This window comes from Ovis canadensis, chromosome 2, assembly GCF_042477335.2.
Source record: "Ovis canadensis isolate MfBH-ARS-UI-01 breed Bighorn chromosome 2, ARS-UI_OviCan_v2, whole genome shotgun sequence".
NCBI lineage: Eukaryota > Metazoa > Chordata > Mammalia > Artiodactyla > Bovidae > Ovis > Ovis canadensis.
The window spans coordinates 244633985-244649327 of NC_091246.1; the positions used below are offsets into that span (position 1 = coordinate 244633985).

The 15343-nt window shown below is 41.9% G+C and overlaps 1 protein-coding gene across 4 annotated transcripts in view; it reads left to right on the plus strand.

The window, feature by feature from the left end:
• Positions 1-15343, plus strand: part of EYA3 (EYA transcriptional coactivator and phosphatase 3) — a 96822-nt gene that overhangs the window by 75984 nt on the left and 5495 nt on the right. For 2 of the 4 annotated variants that reach the window (XM_069578872.1, XM_069578874.1), the window contains 5 exons: positions 870-928; positions 3190-3350; positions 5391-5505; positions 6474-6595; positions 12666-12766. In XM_069578872.1, the coding sequence (XP_069434973.1) occupies positions 870-928; positions 3190-3350; positions 5391-5505; positions 6474-6595; positions 12666-12766 (558 nt within the window). The remainder of the gene's footprint in view (positions 1-869; positions 929-3189; positions 3351-5390; positions 5506-6473; positions 6596-12665; positions 12767-15343) is intronic. The other 2 variants (XM_069578873.1, XM_069578875.1) reach the window with 1 other exon arrangement.

The window sequence follows — 15343 nt, forward strand, 5'->3', positions numbered from 1 at the left end:
TTAGGGGGCATAAGAATCACCTGGGGAGCTTGTTAAAAATGAAGACTCTAGGACTTCACTCACAGAAATTCTATTCAAAAATATGCATTTAAAAAAATCTTCCCCAGAGGATTCTGATGCAGGTGGACACCATGGCACCGCCCTAGGTGGTGTCAGAGGAATAAATCTGTCAGTTAGGCAGTGGGTGGCATTTTACCTCAGTAGTAGTGTGGGCTTAAAGAACCCGTGGATTCAAATGGCAAGACCTAAGCTCCTTCTCGTTTCTTTCTACCACTCACTAGTTTTATGACCTTGGGCCAATCATTTTATCTCACTTTTAGAATATGAGGAGATTGACTTAGGTGACCTCTTCTAATTTGTAAGTTTGAATTTACAAATGTCTATTTCATCGGTTTTGATACTGCACATACTCTACCAGCATCTTTTTTGTCTGCAAAAACTTACTGAGTACATGCTACATAAGGGCACTGGAATAGACTGAAGGGTTCAAAAGGAGATGTAAGATATGGTTGTGCCATGAGAGGCCTACACTGTGATAGAACTTAAGAGTCTAATGTAGGACATAAGCACACCTGACAATATAAGGGAGCTCCTGCTTATAGCCATGGGCTGTGGGGAAGGTGAACTGTTGAGATAAGAGCATAACTGCGGGTTGGTATGGCTAAGGAAGATTTCATGAAGACTGAGGAATGTGAATTAGGCCTTTAAAGAAGTTGGACAGCAACGGGGGTGAGACTGATCCTCCACACATAAGAAACCATAAGGTATTTCATCATCCTGTCATTGTTTGTGGTATTTTTACAATATATCATGGAGATAATAAAACTGCTCTTTGGGATGAAATAATGGGTGGCTTTGTCTTTTAACAGGAGTGTGACCAGGTGCATGTGGAAGATGTGGCTTCTGATGACAATGGGCAAGACTTGAGGTAAGAAAAACAATGATATCCTAAACATCAGTATACCTGTTATGCACAAGACACTGACCAGGTTTAGAGGAAAACAAGATGGTTAAGACATGGCCCTAAGTCCATTAGAGAAGATAGAAACAAAGACAGTAGATGATGGCAGGCGGTGTGAGAAGGTGACCGTAGAAAATGTGATGGGATATAGAGTAGAAAGTAATTCCGATGGCTGTGGGGAGCCAGTGGTGCCAGCACTGGAGTGGCCTTCTCAACACAGTAGACTTTGAGTATAATCTTGGAGATTGGGTAGCATGATGGAATGAGACAAAACCATTCCAAAGTAAAGGATATACTAGTTTCTCTTTGGCCAGATTTTCAGTCAAGAAAAGTGTGCTTCCAGGTTGGTTAGTCTCAGATAGAAGTAAGCATCAGGTAATTTCACCAAGGAAGTTATATGGTGGGGGTCTGGTGGTGTCATATGACCATATGGAAGACAATCTTAAACATTAATATCACAGTGAACGCTAAACCAGGGAGGTCTCCGTGGCAAAATGCTTGCTCAGTCCCTTCCTGTCTCTCTTGGCTACGGTCTTCTAGTCTTAGCTAAGAATAATCCAAAAATTTGTCTCCCTTATATTTAAAGACTTTTAGAAAAAAAAAATGGTCACATCTTTTCATGTTAACTTATTTTATTAATGTTTATCCCTTTCCATAGGCAAAAAGGTTTTCCATGTGTCTACCCTAAAATTGTCTGTTCTGTGAATTCTCAACTCTAGAGCAGATCTGGACACATCACTTAGTAAGGACACAGACAGCCCCGCGGCGCTGAGGAGGAGAGGTTTCCCTTCGCGAGCAGCATCCAGCCGTGCATGTTGCGTCTTGCACAGCTGTGAAGGGCACCATTCTTAAGAGATTTTACTCACCTTAGGAAAAAGCTTGCTCTGAAGCAGTTTACGATCCCCTCTGAGCTCTAGTGCTCTTTTGTTTCTCGTATACATATGTCGGCTTCCTGGTGGCTCAGACGGTAAAGAATCTACCCGCAGTATGGAAGACCCTGGTTCAATCCCTGGGTGGCGAAGATCCTCTGGAGAAGGGAATGGTAGCCCACTCTGGTATTCTTGCCTGGAGAATTCCATAGACAGAGGAGCCTGGTGGGCTACAGTCCATGGGGGTCACAAAGAGTCAGATAACGACTGAGCAACTAAGCACAGCACATATATATGGCTAACTAGTAATGGCCTATCTTTTTATTGGCAGCTTTTTCTTAAATATAGAATCTCACACTTGTGGAATTCTGTTTTGATTTTTGAACCAAGTTGTCCCTAATTCCGTCAGTCATTTTTAAATCTTGACTTAGGAAGTAGTCATCCCGCCCAGGCTGTTTAACTGTAACAGTTGTCTATTGCTGTGTAACAAATTACTCCCAAGCCTAGTAGTTTAAAGCAATTACCATTTATCATCTCATTGTTTCTATAGTTTGGGAACTTGAAAGTAACTTAGCTGAGTAGTTCTGAATCAGGGTCTTTGAGATTAAAATCAAGATAGCTAAAATCATCTGAAGGCTTGAGTGGAGCCAAGGACCTGCTTCCAGCCTGTCGTGTGTGGCTGATAGCAGGAGGCCTCAGGCCTCACTGTGCCCCTTCACGGAGCAGCTTGAGTGTTCTCACGTGACAGCTGACACTTAGAGCAAGCCCTGTAAGAGAAGTCTGGTCTCTAAAGCCTGACACCATCAGTTCCACCACATTCTGTTTGCATTCAAATACAGTCTGTACCCGAAGGGAGTGGAGTTAGAAGAGAGGAGTAGTGGCCCATGAGCTTAACAAACGAGTCAACAGATCCCTGAAGGAAAACATTCCCATTTTCTTACTGTTATTAGAACTTGGGGTTCATTCCTCCCGTTATTTTTTCACATTTCTCCTTTTTACATAGTTGCAATCATATCGTGGGTGTGTACAAAAAATTTTATATTCTGAAGGCTTTTTTTCACTGTAAGATGTCATCTATCATTAGTGAAAGGATGGTCTATCTGAAGCCAGCCTCTAGGGGATGCTGACGCTCGAATTGTTCCTGCCCCTCTTGGTCTCCCTCTCCATCCTTTGTTTGATAGAAGTAACAGGTGAGATGGCGGACCAATGGAAGATAGCCTCTGACGTACAGAGATCAGGGAAGAAGAGTCTCACGGCTTTGACATCAGATGCCTATGGAATAGGGCAGAGAAGCTCAGGTGGCCTTCAGCCGAAAACTGCGGTATAGATTTTCATTATCATCATCCTCTCTCTCTGCAGCAACTACAGTTTCTCGACAGATGGTTTCAGTGGCTCGGGAGGCAGTGGCAGCCATGGTTCCTCTGTGGGTGTCCAGGGAGGTGTGGACTGGATGAGGAAATTGGCTTTCCGTTACCGAAAAGTGAGAGAAATCTATGATAAGCATAAAAGCAACGTGGGTGGTAAGTGTGGCATATAACCAGCTAATTTTCTCTTTTGTTCTGATTTCCTGTTTTCCTTTCCAGGGTTTACCTTAAAGCTCCTGGATTATGAATTTGTGACACAGTGACATTTTAACTCTATTTTTAAAATGGGGTTTGATTGAAACCCTGTGGGGAGGAAGCTCTGCATTCCTCATGGACTCTTGGTAGCATAACTTCACCAGGTTCTCTTGTTCGTCTCAGACAGCTTTCCTTTTTGGGAAATGTGTTCGACGGACTGTGTTTAATGGCATGTGTTCTTTTGGACTCAGGACTACTGTCAGTAATATTTAAGAGGTTGCCATATTTTTGGACAGATTTATCTAGCCATCAGGACAAGTCAGGTAGAATTAGCGACCAGGTTTATAGTGGATGGAAAACTAGATCCAGCTTGATAGGTTGGCAGTATCCATGCATTGTGATTTAAAGGACCTTGGACTTCCTTTCTGCCCAGATATGTCTCACATATCAGGTGCCATTATGCCTAAAATTCATATATTTGGAATTAATCAGCCATAGATTGTTCATATGAGAAGAGATGTTAGTAGAAAACAAATCTAAATCCTTCATTTTGCATTTGAGAAAACTGATGGTCCATCATGAGGATCACAAGGGCGAGTTAGTGACCATACCACAAGTGGACTCTTGGTCCAGTGCACTTTACATTCGTACAGACCCCTCTTTAGTGACTTGCCCTTGTGAGAAAACATTGAGAACTCTGAACCATCACCCTCAAACACCTACATCCACACAGAACGTTGTGTGAAGTTTCAGGGATTCTCTGGACTGCATAGAAATATATGACCCTGGGTCAAGAGAGGCCTCAGAGCCAGTACTTTTTACTTTGGCAACCAGGTCATTTTCTTTTTTCTCTCTCACAGATATTAGGCTTTCTTTTGTTAGTTTTCATATGCAACCTATGTGTCTGGTCCATTTTCTGCCCAGTGAGTGTCTCAACCTGGTTTCCTGAAGAAAGTGCTTTATAACCCTCTTTGAGAATCTTTGGAGCCTACCCTGGGAAACATATTAAAAGTAATATCCACCTGTATTTTTTTTTTAAGTGAATTAACAAAAGTGCTACATCATAGTAGTTCAATCTATGACATAGGCATGCTTGTGTATGTCATACATGACATATTTGTTTGGTTTTTGTGTTATCAGAAATGTTGAGAGTCCTCAAATTGCAGGCTTACATTGTGAAACCATCTGTCTGAAAATAAATTATAAACAGTTCTACTTGATTTCTATTTTTATGGCTTACTGGTAGTAGAATTTCTTTTTACCTTCACTATAGAAAAATTAGAGGCAGATTTATTATCTGAATATTCTAACTCAAGCATCTGATAACATACTCCAATCAGATGAACTCTTTTTTGTTTTGTGCTTAGTTATCTGATCTTAAAGCAGTGCTTCAGTCTCTCATCAGCTGGAATTGTTTCCGAAGTAAGTACAGATGATCAGAATTTGGTGATTCAACCTGGAATCCCAGGTTGATGTGTTCTGAAGGTGAAAGCACCATCATCGCCTTGGGAGCAGTGTATGTCAGTGGGAAGGTTTCTGAGACCAAAAGACACCAGTTGCTCTGTATTCTTAGGTAGCCTCCTTTCCTCCCTGAGCTTTGTTTTCTTTAGAAAGAGACTGGAAATGCCGTAGGCTTTTCCATCTGTAATTGTTCCCCCTTTTTTGGTTCTTGATGTCACATCTGTAGCAGTGCTACTCAAAGTATGGTCCACCAGTCTGCAAATGATGTTACTGGTTGATTAATGAAAGAACGAACTTGAGCCAGATCCTAATCACAGTGTTTCTCTCAGCTGATTTTGTTGTGGTTATGCCCCACCAAGCGAAAGACTCTGGTGGAAAGAGTCAAAAAGGCATGTTGAGTAGGCTACTCAAGGAGAGAGAGGTGTTAGCTCAGTAGATATTTCAGTAACACACTATTTCCAAATTGAATTTAGAAGTTGCTTTCTAGATGCCAGCACGGATCTTGTCAAATGATGACTGTGTCTTCTTTTATTCCCAAAGGGCTCCTCAGTCCCCAGAGAAAGGAAGCACTGCAGAGACTAAGAGCAGAAATTGAAGTTTTAACAGATTCCTGGTTAGGAACTGCGTTGAAATCTTTACTTCTCATCCAGTCCAGGTATGGAAATGCTTTTTCTAGGTCTCATCCTCTCAGAGAGATTCTTTCTCCCACCCTGGTCCAGGATAAGGCCATTCCTGAAAACAGGCTGTGGGGAAGGGCGAGAGGAGTTCAGTGATGCAGGCTAGAATTCATAGGTGAGAGGCAAGGCCATTTTACTCTAACAGCATGCCTTTGAATATCTTTTTCTTTTCTCTGACTTTTTGCTCACAAAATTATACTCAGTAACCCAGAGTGTCCAGCACTGGAGGTGGATGGGCCTGATAACATTGAAGAATACATGGAGGAGACTTTACAGATACCCTAAATACAGGAAGCTCCAAAGAAATGTAGCACAGCCTACTCCGGAAGACAGGATTCAAAAGAAAAAGGGTACATTAAGCAGATTAAGGAGATTTGAGCTCAAAGCTTAGAATGGGAAATAAAAATATAGCCTTATTCGTCCCTCCTTCAAAGCAAGAATTCCACACGTACAGCCTAGTAGAGTAAACAGAAACTGACACCCACAGATGGATATCTGTGAAGGGAAGGACTTGAGAAAAGAATGTATATTCTGACCTGTGTGTTGCCGTTGTGTGACGAGCAGAGAGGACTGAAGTCGGATCTCCTGTAAGGGCTGAGCTGCACTGAGATGAAGTGCCGCTGCAGCTGAAAGCCTCGTCATGTTCCTGTAGTGTGGTGTCAGTGCCGTGGGCTCATGGCATTTGCCAGCAGTGCAGTGAGCTAGAATGCAAATGAGGTGAGAACAGGGTGCTGCTCTGTGTCCACCACAGAATCTCTGCCTTCGAATTTGGAAGGTGAGTAAACCTGAGCTGGAGCAGGAGCTGAACGTTGGCGCTGAGCAAATGCCACACCAGGAGCTTTGAGGTTGATTTTGCACAAGTAGATCCTACAGAGAAGACTCATTTAAGTTCTTGTTCCCAGATTGGTTTGATTTCACTTTTTTATTGTCTTTTTCTCCCTTGCAGAAAGAATTGTGTAAATGTTCTGATCACTACAACCCAACTGGTTCCAGCTCTGGCCAAGGTTCTCCTATATGGGCTAGGAGAAATATTTCCTATTGAAAACATCTACAGTGCTACCAAAATTGGTATGGCATCAGTTTTGTTTCTTGTGACTGGCCTTACAGTAATACTTGCTACTTAGGATGCTCTTATTATTTACCAGTCCTGCTGTTAGACACTTTACATATGGGTATATCTATAATCCTCTGTATTCTTCTCCTGACATTACTGATAAGGCAGTTCAGGTTGACTCAGGACTTCGCAGCTTCACAGGATTCAAATCCAAGTCTGTCAGACTTAAAATGTACTGTGCTCTTTTCTTTTCCATTTGAAAGAACATAATACCTAGTTTAGAAATCTACTTGTGCCTCATTTCAGATTTATCTTTCATAGAGTGCTGCAGTATAGTATCATCAAAAAACACCAGATTAAAAAGACTAAGTAAGACTATGTACTTTAAAATGATTAAATCCCTCACACCTGTTAGGACGGTTGCTATTAAAAAAACAAACAGAAAATAACAAGTGTTGGCAAGAATGTGGAAAATTTGGAACCCGTGTGCACTTGTGGTGGGATTGTAAAATGGTGCAACTGTTGTGGAAATCAGTATGGCTGTTGCACAGAAAAATTCAAAATTGAACTGTCAGGTGATCCGGCAGCCCCACTGCTGGGCATATAGCCAGAAGGATCCAAAGCAGATCCCAAAGAAATGCGTGCAAGCCTTTGTTCATAGCAGCATTCTTCTCAAAAGCCGCAAGGTGGAAGCAACCCCAAATGTCCATCAAATGAATGGATAAATGAAAGGCGGAATATACATACAGTGGGATAGTAGCCAATCTCAAAAGGGAAGGAAATCCTGTCATATGGGTACTGCATGTATGAACCATGAAGACATTATGCTAATAAGTCAATCACAAAAAGATAAATACTGTATATTTCCACTTATATATAAGGTTCCTAGAGTAGTTCGATTCATAGAAACATAAAGTAGAATTGCGGTTAACAGAAGCTTGGGGAAAGGGGAAATAGGGAGTTGTTGCTTGGTGGGTATAGAATTTTAATTTTGTAAAATGAAAAGCTCTGGAGAACTGTTGCTCAACAATGTGAGTACACTTATTATTACTGAAAAATATATTTTTAAATGGTTAGAAAAAGAAAAAAAAATGAGGACCAGGATAGTGTCCTAATTCCCCTGCTTATTAGCTCTTCAGGAAATTACTATATCTCCTGAGCCTCAGTTTTCTCATGTAGGATGAGAAACTACCAGAGAGGTTTTGAAAATCAAATCAGACTGTGTATAAGAAGATATTTTTTATTCGCTAAAAATGTATTCAGTACTAAATATATGAAATAGACTTCCCTGGTGGCTCAGATGGTAAAGCGTCTGTCTACAATGCGGGAGACCCGGGTTTGAGCCCTGGTTTGGGAAGATCCCCTGGAGAAGGAAATGGCAATCCACTCCAGTACTATTGCCTAGAAAATCCCATGGACAGAGGAGCCTGGCAGGCTGCAGTCTATGGGGTCGCAAAGAGTCGGACACGACTGAGCGACTTCACTTCACTTCAAGTACTTGATAAGTATGTGCTGAATTGATAAACTAATTGGCCACCAGGCTTCCCTGGTGGCTTTAGAGGGTAAAGCGTCCGCCTGCAATGCAGGAGACCCGGGTTCAGTCCCTGAGTTGGGAAGATCCTCTGGAGAAGGAAACGGCAACCCACTCCAGTACTCTTGCCTGGAAAATCCCATAGACGGAAGAGCCTGGGAGGCTGCAAGTCCATGGGGTCACAAAGAGTCGGACATGACTGAGCGACTTCACTTTGACTCTTTTTGACTTTCTATAAAACCAGCTTGTTCTGCTGAGAAGGCAGCACACTCTAATCGTATGTGCTGTACAAGGTCCAGTGACAACTGTCTCCTGCCCCCTCCAGACGCTTTAGTCTGTGTCTACAGTTCCTGCTTCCCTGTCGCAGCAGAGGAGACAGCTCTAGTGTGAAGGTGAACTCTAGGTATCAACTAGATTAAAAGGTGTCAGGCATTGCCAGGGCACTAGGAATATACCCGTGACAGAATCCTCTGTCCTCATGGGACTTACCCTCAGTCAGTCGTGCTAGAATAATTGGTTTTCTGTATGGGGGAAAAAGCAGAATTGGATTTCTTCTTTATGCTATTTGCAAAACTAAAATTCTAGGTGGATTAAAAATGTAACATGAAAAGCAAAACTTGCAGTTTTGAAGAGAAATATAAAACTATCTGTATGACCTTGAGGTAGGGAGGGATTTCATTTAAGAGAACCCAAAAATAGTGTTTAAAAAAAACAAAAACAGAAAAAAACGATCATTTTGGTTGCATGAAACTTTTATATACAGTGAAAGATGACATAAAGTGACAAGCCAAGTCACAGACTGAGAGAAGATATTTGTAATACATGTACTTGTTAATTAGTAAAGAACTCCTACAAATCAATAAACAACATAATGTAAAAAAAAAAAAAAAGTAGGCACAAACCTTGTAACAGCCAATTTGCAGAAAAAGAAACCCAAATTGTTAGTAAATGCATGAGAAGTTTTTTGACCTCGTCGATTAAGGATCTGCAAATTAAGAAAATGCACATTAAAATGTGATACATAGCCCATTTATTAGGTTGACAAAAACTATTTTGAGGGTCTCAGACTAGAGCTACGTACCGAATTCTGCCCACTGCCTGTTTTTGTAAAGTTTTATTGAAACAGAAGCCATGCTTGATCATTTCCATAGCTGCTTTCACACGACAGTAGCAGACTTGAATAGTTGCAACAGAGATTGTATGACCCGCAAAGCCTAAAATATGCCAGCTCCTTCCCTGGAGTAATTCTCATTTGCAAAAGGAGGTACATGTAAGGACTTTTTTTTATGCAGTCTTATTCATAGTAAAAGATAATGAGAAACAGCAGATAAACCTGTCTGTGAACAGAAAATAGACATGAAACAACGGAATACTATAAAGCCCTTGTAAGTAAGCTATATGTATCCCTAAAGATTAGTATTAAAAAGTGTTGAACACACAAAAAAAACACATTGCAAATAGTAGGTACAGTATGCAAAATTTACATAAAAGTAAAAAAAAATTCACAATAATAACCATACATTGTTTATAGATATATAGACTCATGGGGAGAAAGGAGGAGGAAGAATAGCATCAAGTAGGCATACATCAGAAATTTCAAATTGTATGATCTCATTCTTATTTCTTTATGTATATAATTCTTTTTACTTTTGGCTGTGCTGGGTCTTGGTTGCTGTGTGGGCTTTGCTCTGGTTGCGGCCAGCAAGTCTCCTCTGTAGTCGTGGTGCTCGGGCTTCTCATTGCAGTGACTTCTCTTGGTGCGGAGCACAGGCTCTAGAACACAGCCTCAATAGTTGTGGCGCGCAGGCTTAGTTGCTTTGCAGCATGTGGGATCTTCCCAAACAGGGATTGAACCCATGTCTCCTGCATTGGCAGGCAGATTCTTTACCACTGATCCACCAGGGAAACCCTCATTCTTATATATATTTTTTTAATCTGAAGCAACTCTAAAGTGTTAGGGTTTGACAAAGCTGGGTTGGTGATAGGTATACAGGGATTTGTTTTTATTGTTCTTTTGTGTGTGGTCGAATTATTTCATTCACAAGGGATTTGACAGGGGAGATATATCTGAAACCTCCCCTGCAGATTTTGCTCCTGCTGCCACTGCTTTACTGTGCCTTTTGAAAGAACTCTGATCACTCACTTAGGTTCCCACACCTGAAAGGTAGATTTCTGTGGTGCTTGATGCGGCTTCCTGGCACTCAGAGGCTCATCAAACTAATGGACGTGACTTTATTCCTTCTGACACTAAGTGTGCTTATTTGGTGATTTTCTCATTTCGTCCAGAGCTCATTAGCTGAGCTCCAGTGGTACCTGACACCATGGTAACCACAGTGAGAGGCTTGCGGCTTTCCTTCACAGAGCTGTAAGATGAGAGTGGGCAGAGGAAATGTTTGTTCAGTTCCTCTGAAATTATTTCAGAACTGCAGTTCTCTGCACAGCCACTCTGTGATCTGGACGTTAGAGAGAATTCTCAAGATCATTTCTGAAAATGGCAACAGTGTTTCTAATAGAGGAAGCCCAGGAACTTGAATCTTCTCCACAGGCCTGGGTGTCTTGCAGTTATAGCTTCTATTGCTTGACATTTGGTAAGCTTACCACTCATTGGTCTCATCCTCCCGAACAGGAAAGCTCATCTCTAGGATTGCTTTAAAAGTATAAAATGAAAGTGTATTTACCAAGTATGTTGAAATTATTTTTTCAAATGGCTACTACTTTACTCTGAGCTGTTAATAACTCATTCTTAATCCTTTTAAAGGAGATATTCCTAATTGTATTTCTTCCTTGATCATTGCAGGCCAGGACAATGAAACCATCTCAGTGTCTCTGTCTTCTAAATATAAGACTTACCCTTTGTTAGGTCTTCGGAGAAATTTCTAAAATCCTACTGATTTAGGATCCTACTAAAAGTTTTTTCTCTCAATTGTAAATTTGACTGTGGCTCTAGCAGAGGTTGGATTAGGTAGTAAGGACATAATGGTTGGAGTGGGATTAGACACACAACTTTTAACACTTAATAAGAACATAAATTAACTCATTATTAGTTGAATTATTTAGTGCTTAAATTGGGGCTGAAGATCTGGACTAATGTCATCCCCTGAATCATTTATGAAATTAATATGTATTTACTCAGCAAACATGGTTTGAATGCTTGATATCAGTGTAAGGCGTGACAGTGCTGTTGTAAAGTGGGAGCATTGAAAAGGACCCAAGTGCATCTAAACCAAGCCTTGTGTTGAGTGGGAGACTGAAGCCCCTTGTGTTAAGAGTGCACTAGAGTCTGGTCCAGGTTTGAGGTGCCCCCTGAGCTAGGCTTGTCACGGACTTGGGAGCTGCTCAGCTGTACCACCTAGGACTTCTGAGTATGGGTGTAAGGTTCTTGTTGCTTATGTTGTAGTCATCTGTGATTTGTATATTTCCTATAGTTGTATATTTTATTACAACAGTTTTCCAGCAGATGGCATTCAAGTGCCTTGAGGAAGAGGCACCTTTTTCTTATTCACACAGGAGCCCTGGTGTGAAGTCAGTCACTTGAATCAGGAAGGACAAGAAGGTTAATGGAGCAGAATGAAAAAAAGAAGCAGAGTTAGGGCCTTGCTTAACTGAAGAATATGGCAGAAACAGAAATAAAGCCTAAGAGATGGTGAAGGAAGCACGAGAGAAATAATTTTATTTACTTGTGCAAATAGTGTCTTTGCCACAGCAGTGTTATGTGTGAGCGTTTAGATTTAGATGTTGGTTCCAGGTGGGATTTGAGCTCTGATACATTACTGTGTTTCCAAGAACTGTCTGCAGTGGTTTTAAATCGCCCATTTCCCAAGGTCACTGAAAGTGATCCAGGATCTCAGCTGTAGCTACGCAGATGAGGGAGGGAGTTCCAGCTGTGACACATGTTGGTACTCTGGCTCCTCCCCTCCTGAGAGACAGAGGCCCACGCCTAGAACCATTTCTCTAGGAAACGTAGAGTTGGAAGGAAATGCCTGTTTGTTCCCAATTACTCACCAGGAATCAGGGACTTCCTCATCTTTTTCTTTCACTAATAGTTTCCCCTCAAAAATCATCCTTTCTTCATGGCACAGTGACCAGAGCCTAGACTTAGAGTCAGAGGCTCAGAGTCTAGCTACTGGCTTGTTTGTAATCTGGGGCAAGTTTGGGTGTATTTCCATCTACTGAAAGAGAGGATGGATCTCATCTCACCAGATTATTTTAAGCGGAAGAATTACTTGAAAACTGCTCTGTATGCCATGAAGTCCAGGAGCTGTGGAAGAGGGAGGAAGCGTGCACAGCTCCCACACTGTGTTTATAGAAACCCCCACGCTAAGATCTTTGGGACTTCACCCTCACTGCTAAAGAAAGAACCCAGGGAGCCAGTGCCTAAAAAGTCTGCGGTGTGAATGGAACAGTTTCACATTCTTTGGGCAGAGGGCCTGCTGGCTCTCCAGCTGCCGCCCTGACTTTGTCTAAGCACAGGCAGGTGAACCGAGCATCATCCCTTTTCTTTGATATTGAAGAAAGAAGGAGTGTCTTAAGAGGAAATATCTTTTTCTTATCAGGTAAGGAGAGCTGCTTCGAGAGAATTGTGTCGAGGTTTGGAAAAAAAGTCACATATGTAGTGATTGGAGATGGACGAGATGAAGAAATTGCAGCCAAACAGGTAACCAGGGCAAAAAACATAGTCTATATGCGAATACATTGAGCAATTAGAAGAATCCTAAAACTCGGAAATAGCGATCTATTGGGCATTTACACTGTTTTCCCTTCCTCTCCCATTTTTTCTTTCTTTTTTAAAAAATGTATTTGGCTGCGCTGGGTCTTAGTTGCGGCATACAGGGTCTTTTAGTTGTGGCATGCAGACTCCTATTTGTGGCTTGTGGGATTTAGTTCCCCGACCAGGGATTGAATCCAGGCCCCTGCATTGGGAGCATGGAGTTTAAGCCACTGAACCGCAGGGAAGCCCCCATTTTTCTTTTGTCAAAAAAAGCAGAAGGGTCATTCCCCCGCCCCCACCCCGCCCCGTGCAGTTTTCCTTGTAAGTTATTAGATCCTCCCCTTTTCTCTCCTCCCTGCCAGGCTAAAAATCTTAAAATGTTTGAGCCCTCCTACAAGGAGCCCACATAATTAAACCTGATGTTGGCCTCATCTTCATCTTACAGGGCAATGCTTTCTCAAGAGGGTGAGACTCCACTACCAAAAAGACCAATCATTCAGACTTTCCTAGGGTTTGGATTCTCAAAAAACCAGTGCAATCAACTGGGAATTGTTTAGAGAAAGTCCTGCCTGCTCCTGAGCCCTGGAAAAATTATCCCGATGTTAACCTCCTTGCTAAGCACTCCCAACTCCAGGTCATCCCTTTTTAATACGGGGAACAGCAGATGAAAAAGTCTTGGCTATGAAGATATGTTCACATCTCATTGCACCCATTTATTAGCTCTGTGACTTTGGACAGCTTACTTACTCTCTTTGAGAGTCTACATCTGCTAAATGGACCTACAGAAGTTCTTTCCCTCTCCACCTCAGTTTTCTTCCAGCAGTTTCTTAGACATGGAGGCACTGGGTTGCCAGCTAGAACCATCTGCCCTGATTTTTTTCCATCTAGCTAACACACAAACCTTCGGCAGCTGTTAATGAATTGGTAGTCAGTGGCATTAATACCTAATTATGGTTTCATTTGCCACTCTAGATAGCAATTCAAGGACTTTCTTCAAGGGTTTGTTTTTGTTTTTTTTTTCATATGTTATCTCCAAAACTTTAATTTTAAAGTGCTTGTTGCCCTCTGGGGAACTCACTAGTGGATGTAGGTGCTGCTGCTTCTTGGTCTAAAGAAGGGAATGGGGAAGATAACAACTCAAGTATTATCAGACTTCATGTCTCCAAGTAGATGCCGTAGGCTATAGCCAGTGGCAAATGTCTTAGAGCTCCATCCAGGTCAGTCTCCTCCCTGTGAGGGATCTCTTCTGCAGCTTCTTTGCCAGACTTTCTGTCAAGTCCTTGCTTGAGTATACCTGAGGATGAGGAAACTGCTTCTCAGGTATCCTGTTCCACTGTGGAGTCGTTCAGGTTCTTAGAATGTTCCTCCTTTCATTGAACGTAACATTTCTCCTTTGCTTCCTGGTCTTAATCTCTTACTGCTGAGCACAAGTCGTCTTCCTCTCTTTTTTCTTTTTCTTCTTTTTCGGCTGTGGTGGGTATTTTTGTTGAAGTGTGCAAGGGCTTCTATGTAGGTGCGATACATAGGCTTCTCTTAATTGCTGAGCACAGGCTCTAGAGGGCACAGGCTTCAGTAATTGGAGCATTTGGGATCTTAGTTCCCTCACCAGGGATCGCATTGGAAGATAGATTCTTAACCACTGGACACCAGGGAAGCCCTCCTCTTCTGTATATTAAAGACCTTTAAAAATACTATATGTGAGCAGTAGGCTTGAAAAAGCACTGAGCTCCATGCTTAAAGAACTGTGTTCTCGGGGCTTTCAATATTCCAGGTCACTTGCAACCAGTGTGAACAAGATGATTAGTAAAGCTAACCTCCATCGACTTGATAGAACATGTTTTCCACAACTCACGTTTTTCAAAGCTTTTCTTTAAAATGTGGCTTCCAGAATGGCACACAGTATTCTGTACATGACTGATCACCTAAGATAGTGGGATTATTATTTCCTTTTTTTAAAATATAAATTTACTTATTTTAATTGGAGGCTAATTACTTTTCAATATTGTATTGGTTTTGCCATACATCAACATGAATCCGCCACGGGTATACACGTGTTCCCCATCCTGAACCCCCTCCTCCCACCTCCTGCCCCATACCATCCCTCTGGGTCATCCCAATGCACCAGCCCCAAGCATCCTATATCATGCATCGAACCTGGACTATTATTTCCTTGATCTCTATGTTGTGCATCTTGGTCATGAACAAGATTTGGGCCTGCAGCTCTGCACCTAATAGAAAATAGACTATTTGTAAGAAAATGTTCAGTTCAGTCGCTCAGTCGTGTCCAATTTTTTGCGACCCCATGAACTGCAGCACGCCAGGCCTCCCTGTCACCAACTTCCAGAGTCCACCCAAACTCGTGTCCATTGAGTCGATGATGCCATCCAACCATATCATCCTCTGTCATCCCCTTCTCCTCCTGCCCTTAATCTTTGCCAGCATCAGAGTCTTTTCAGATGAGTCAGCTCTTTGCATCAGGTGGCCAAAGTATTAGAGTTTCAGCTTCAACATCAGTCCTTCCAA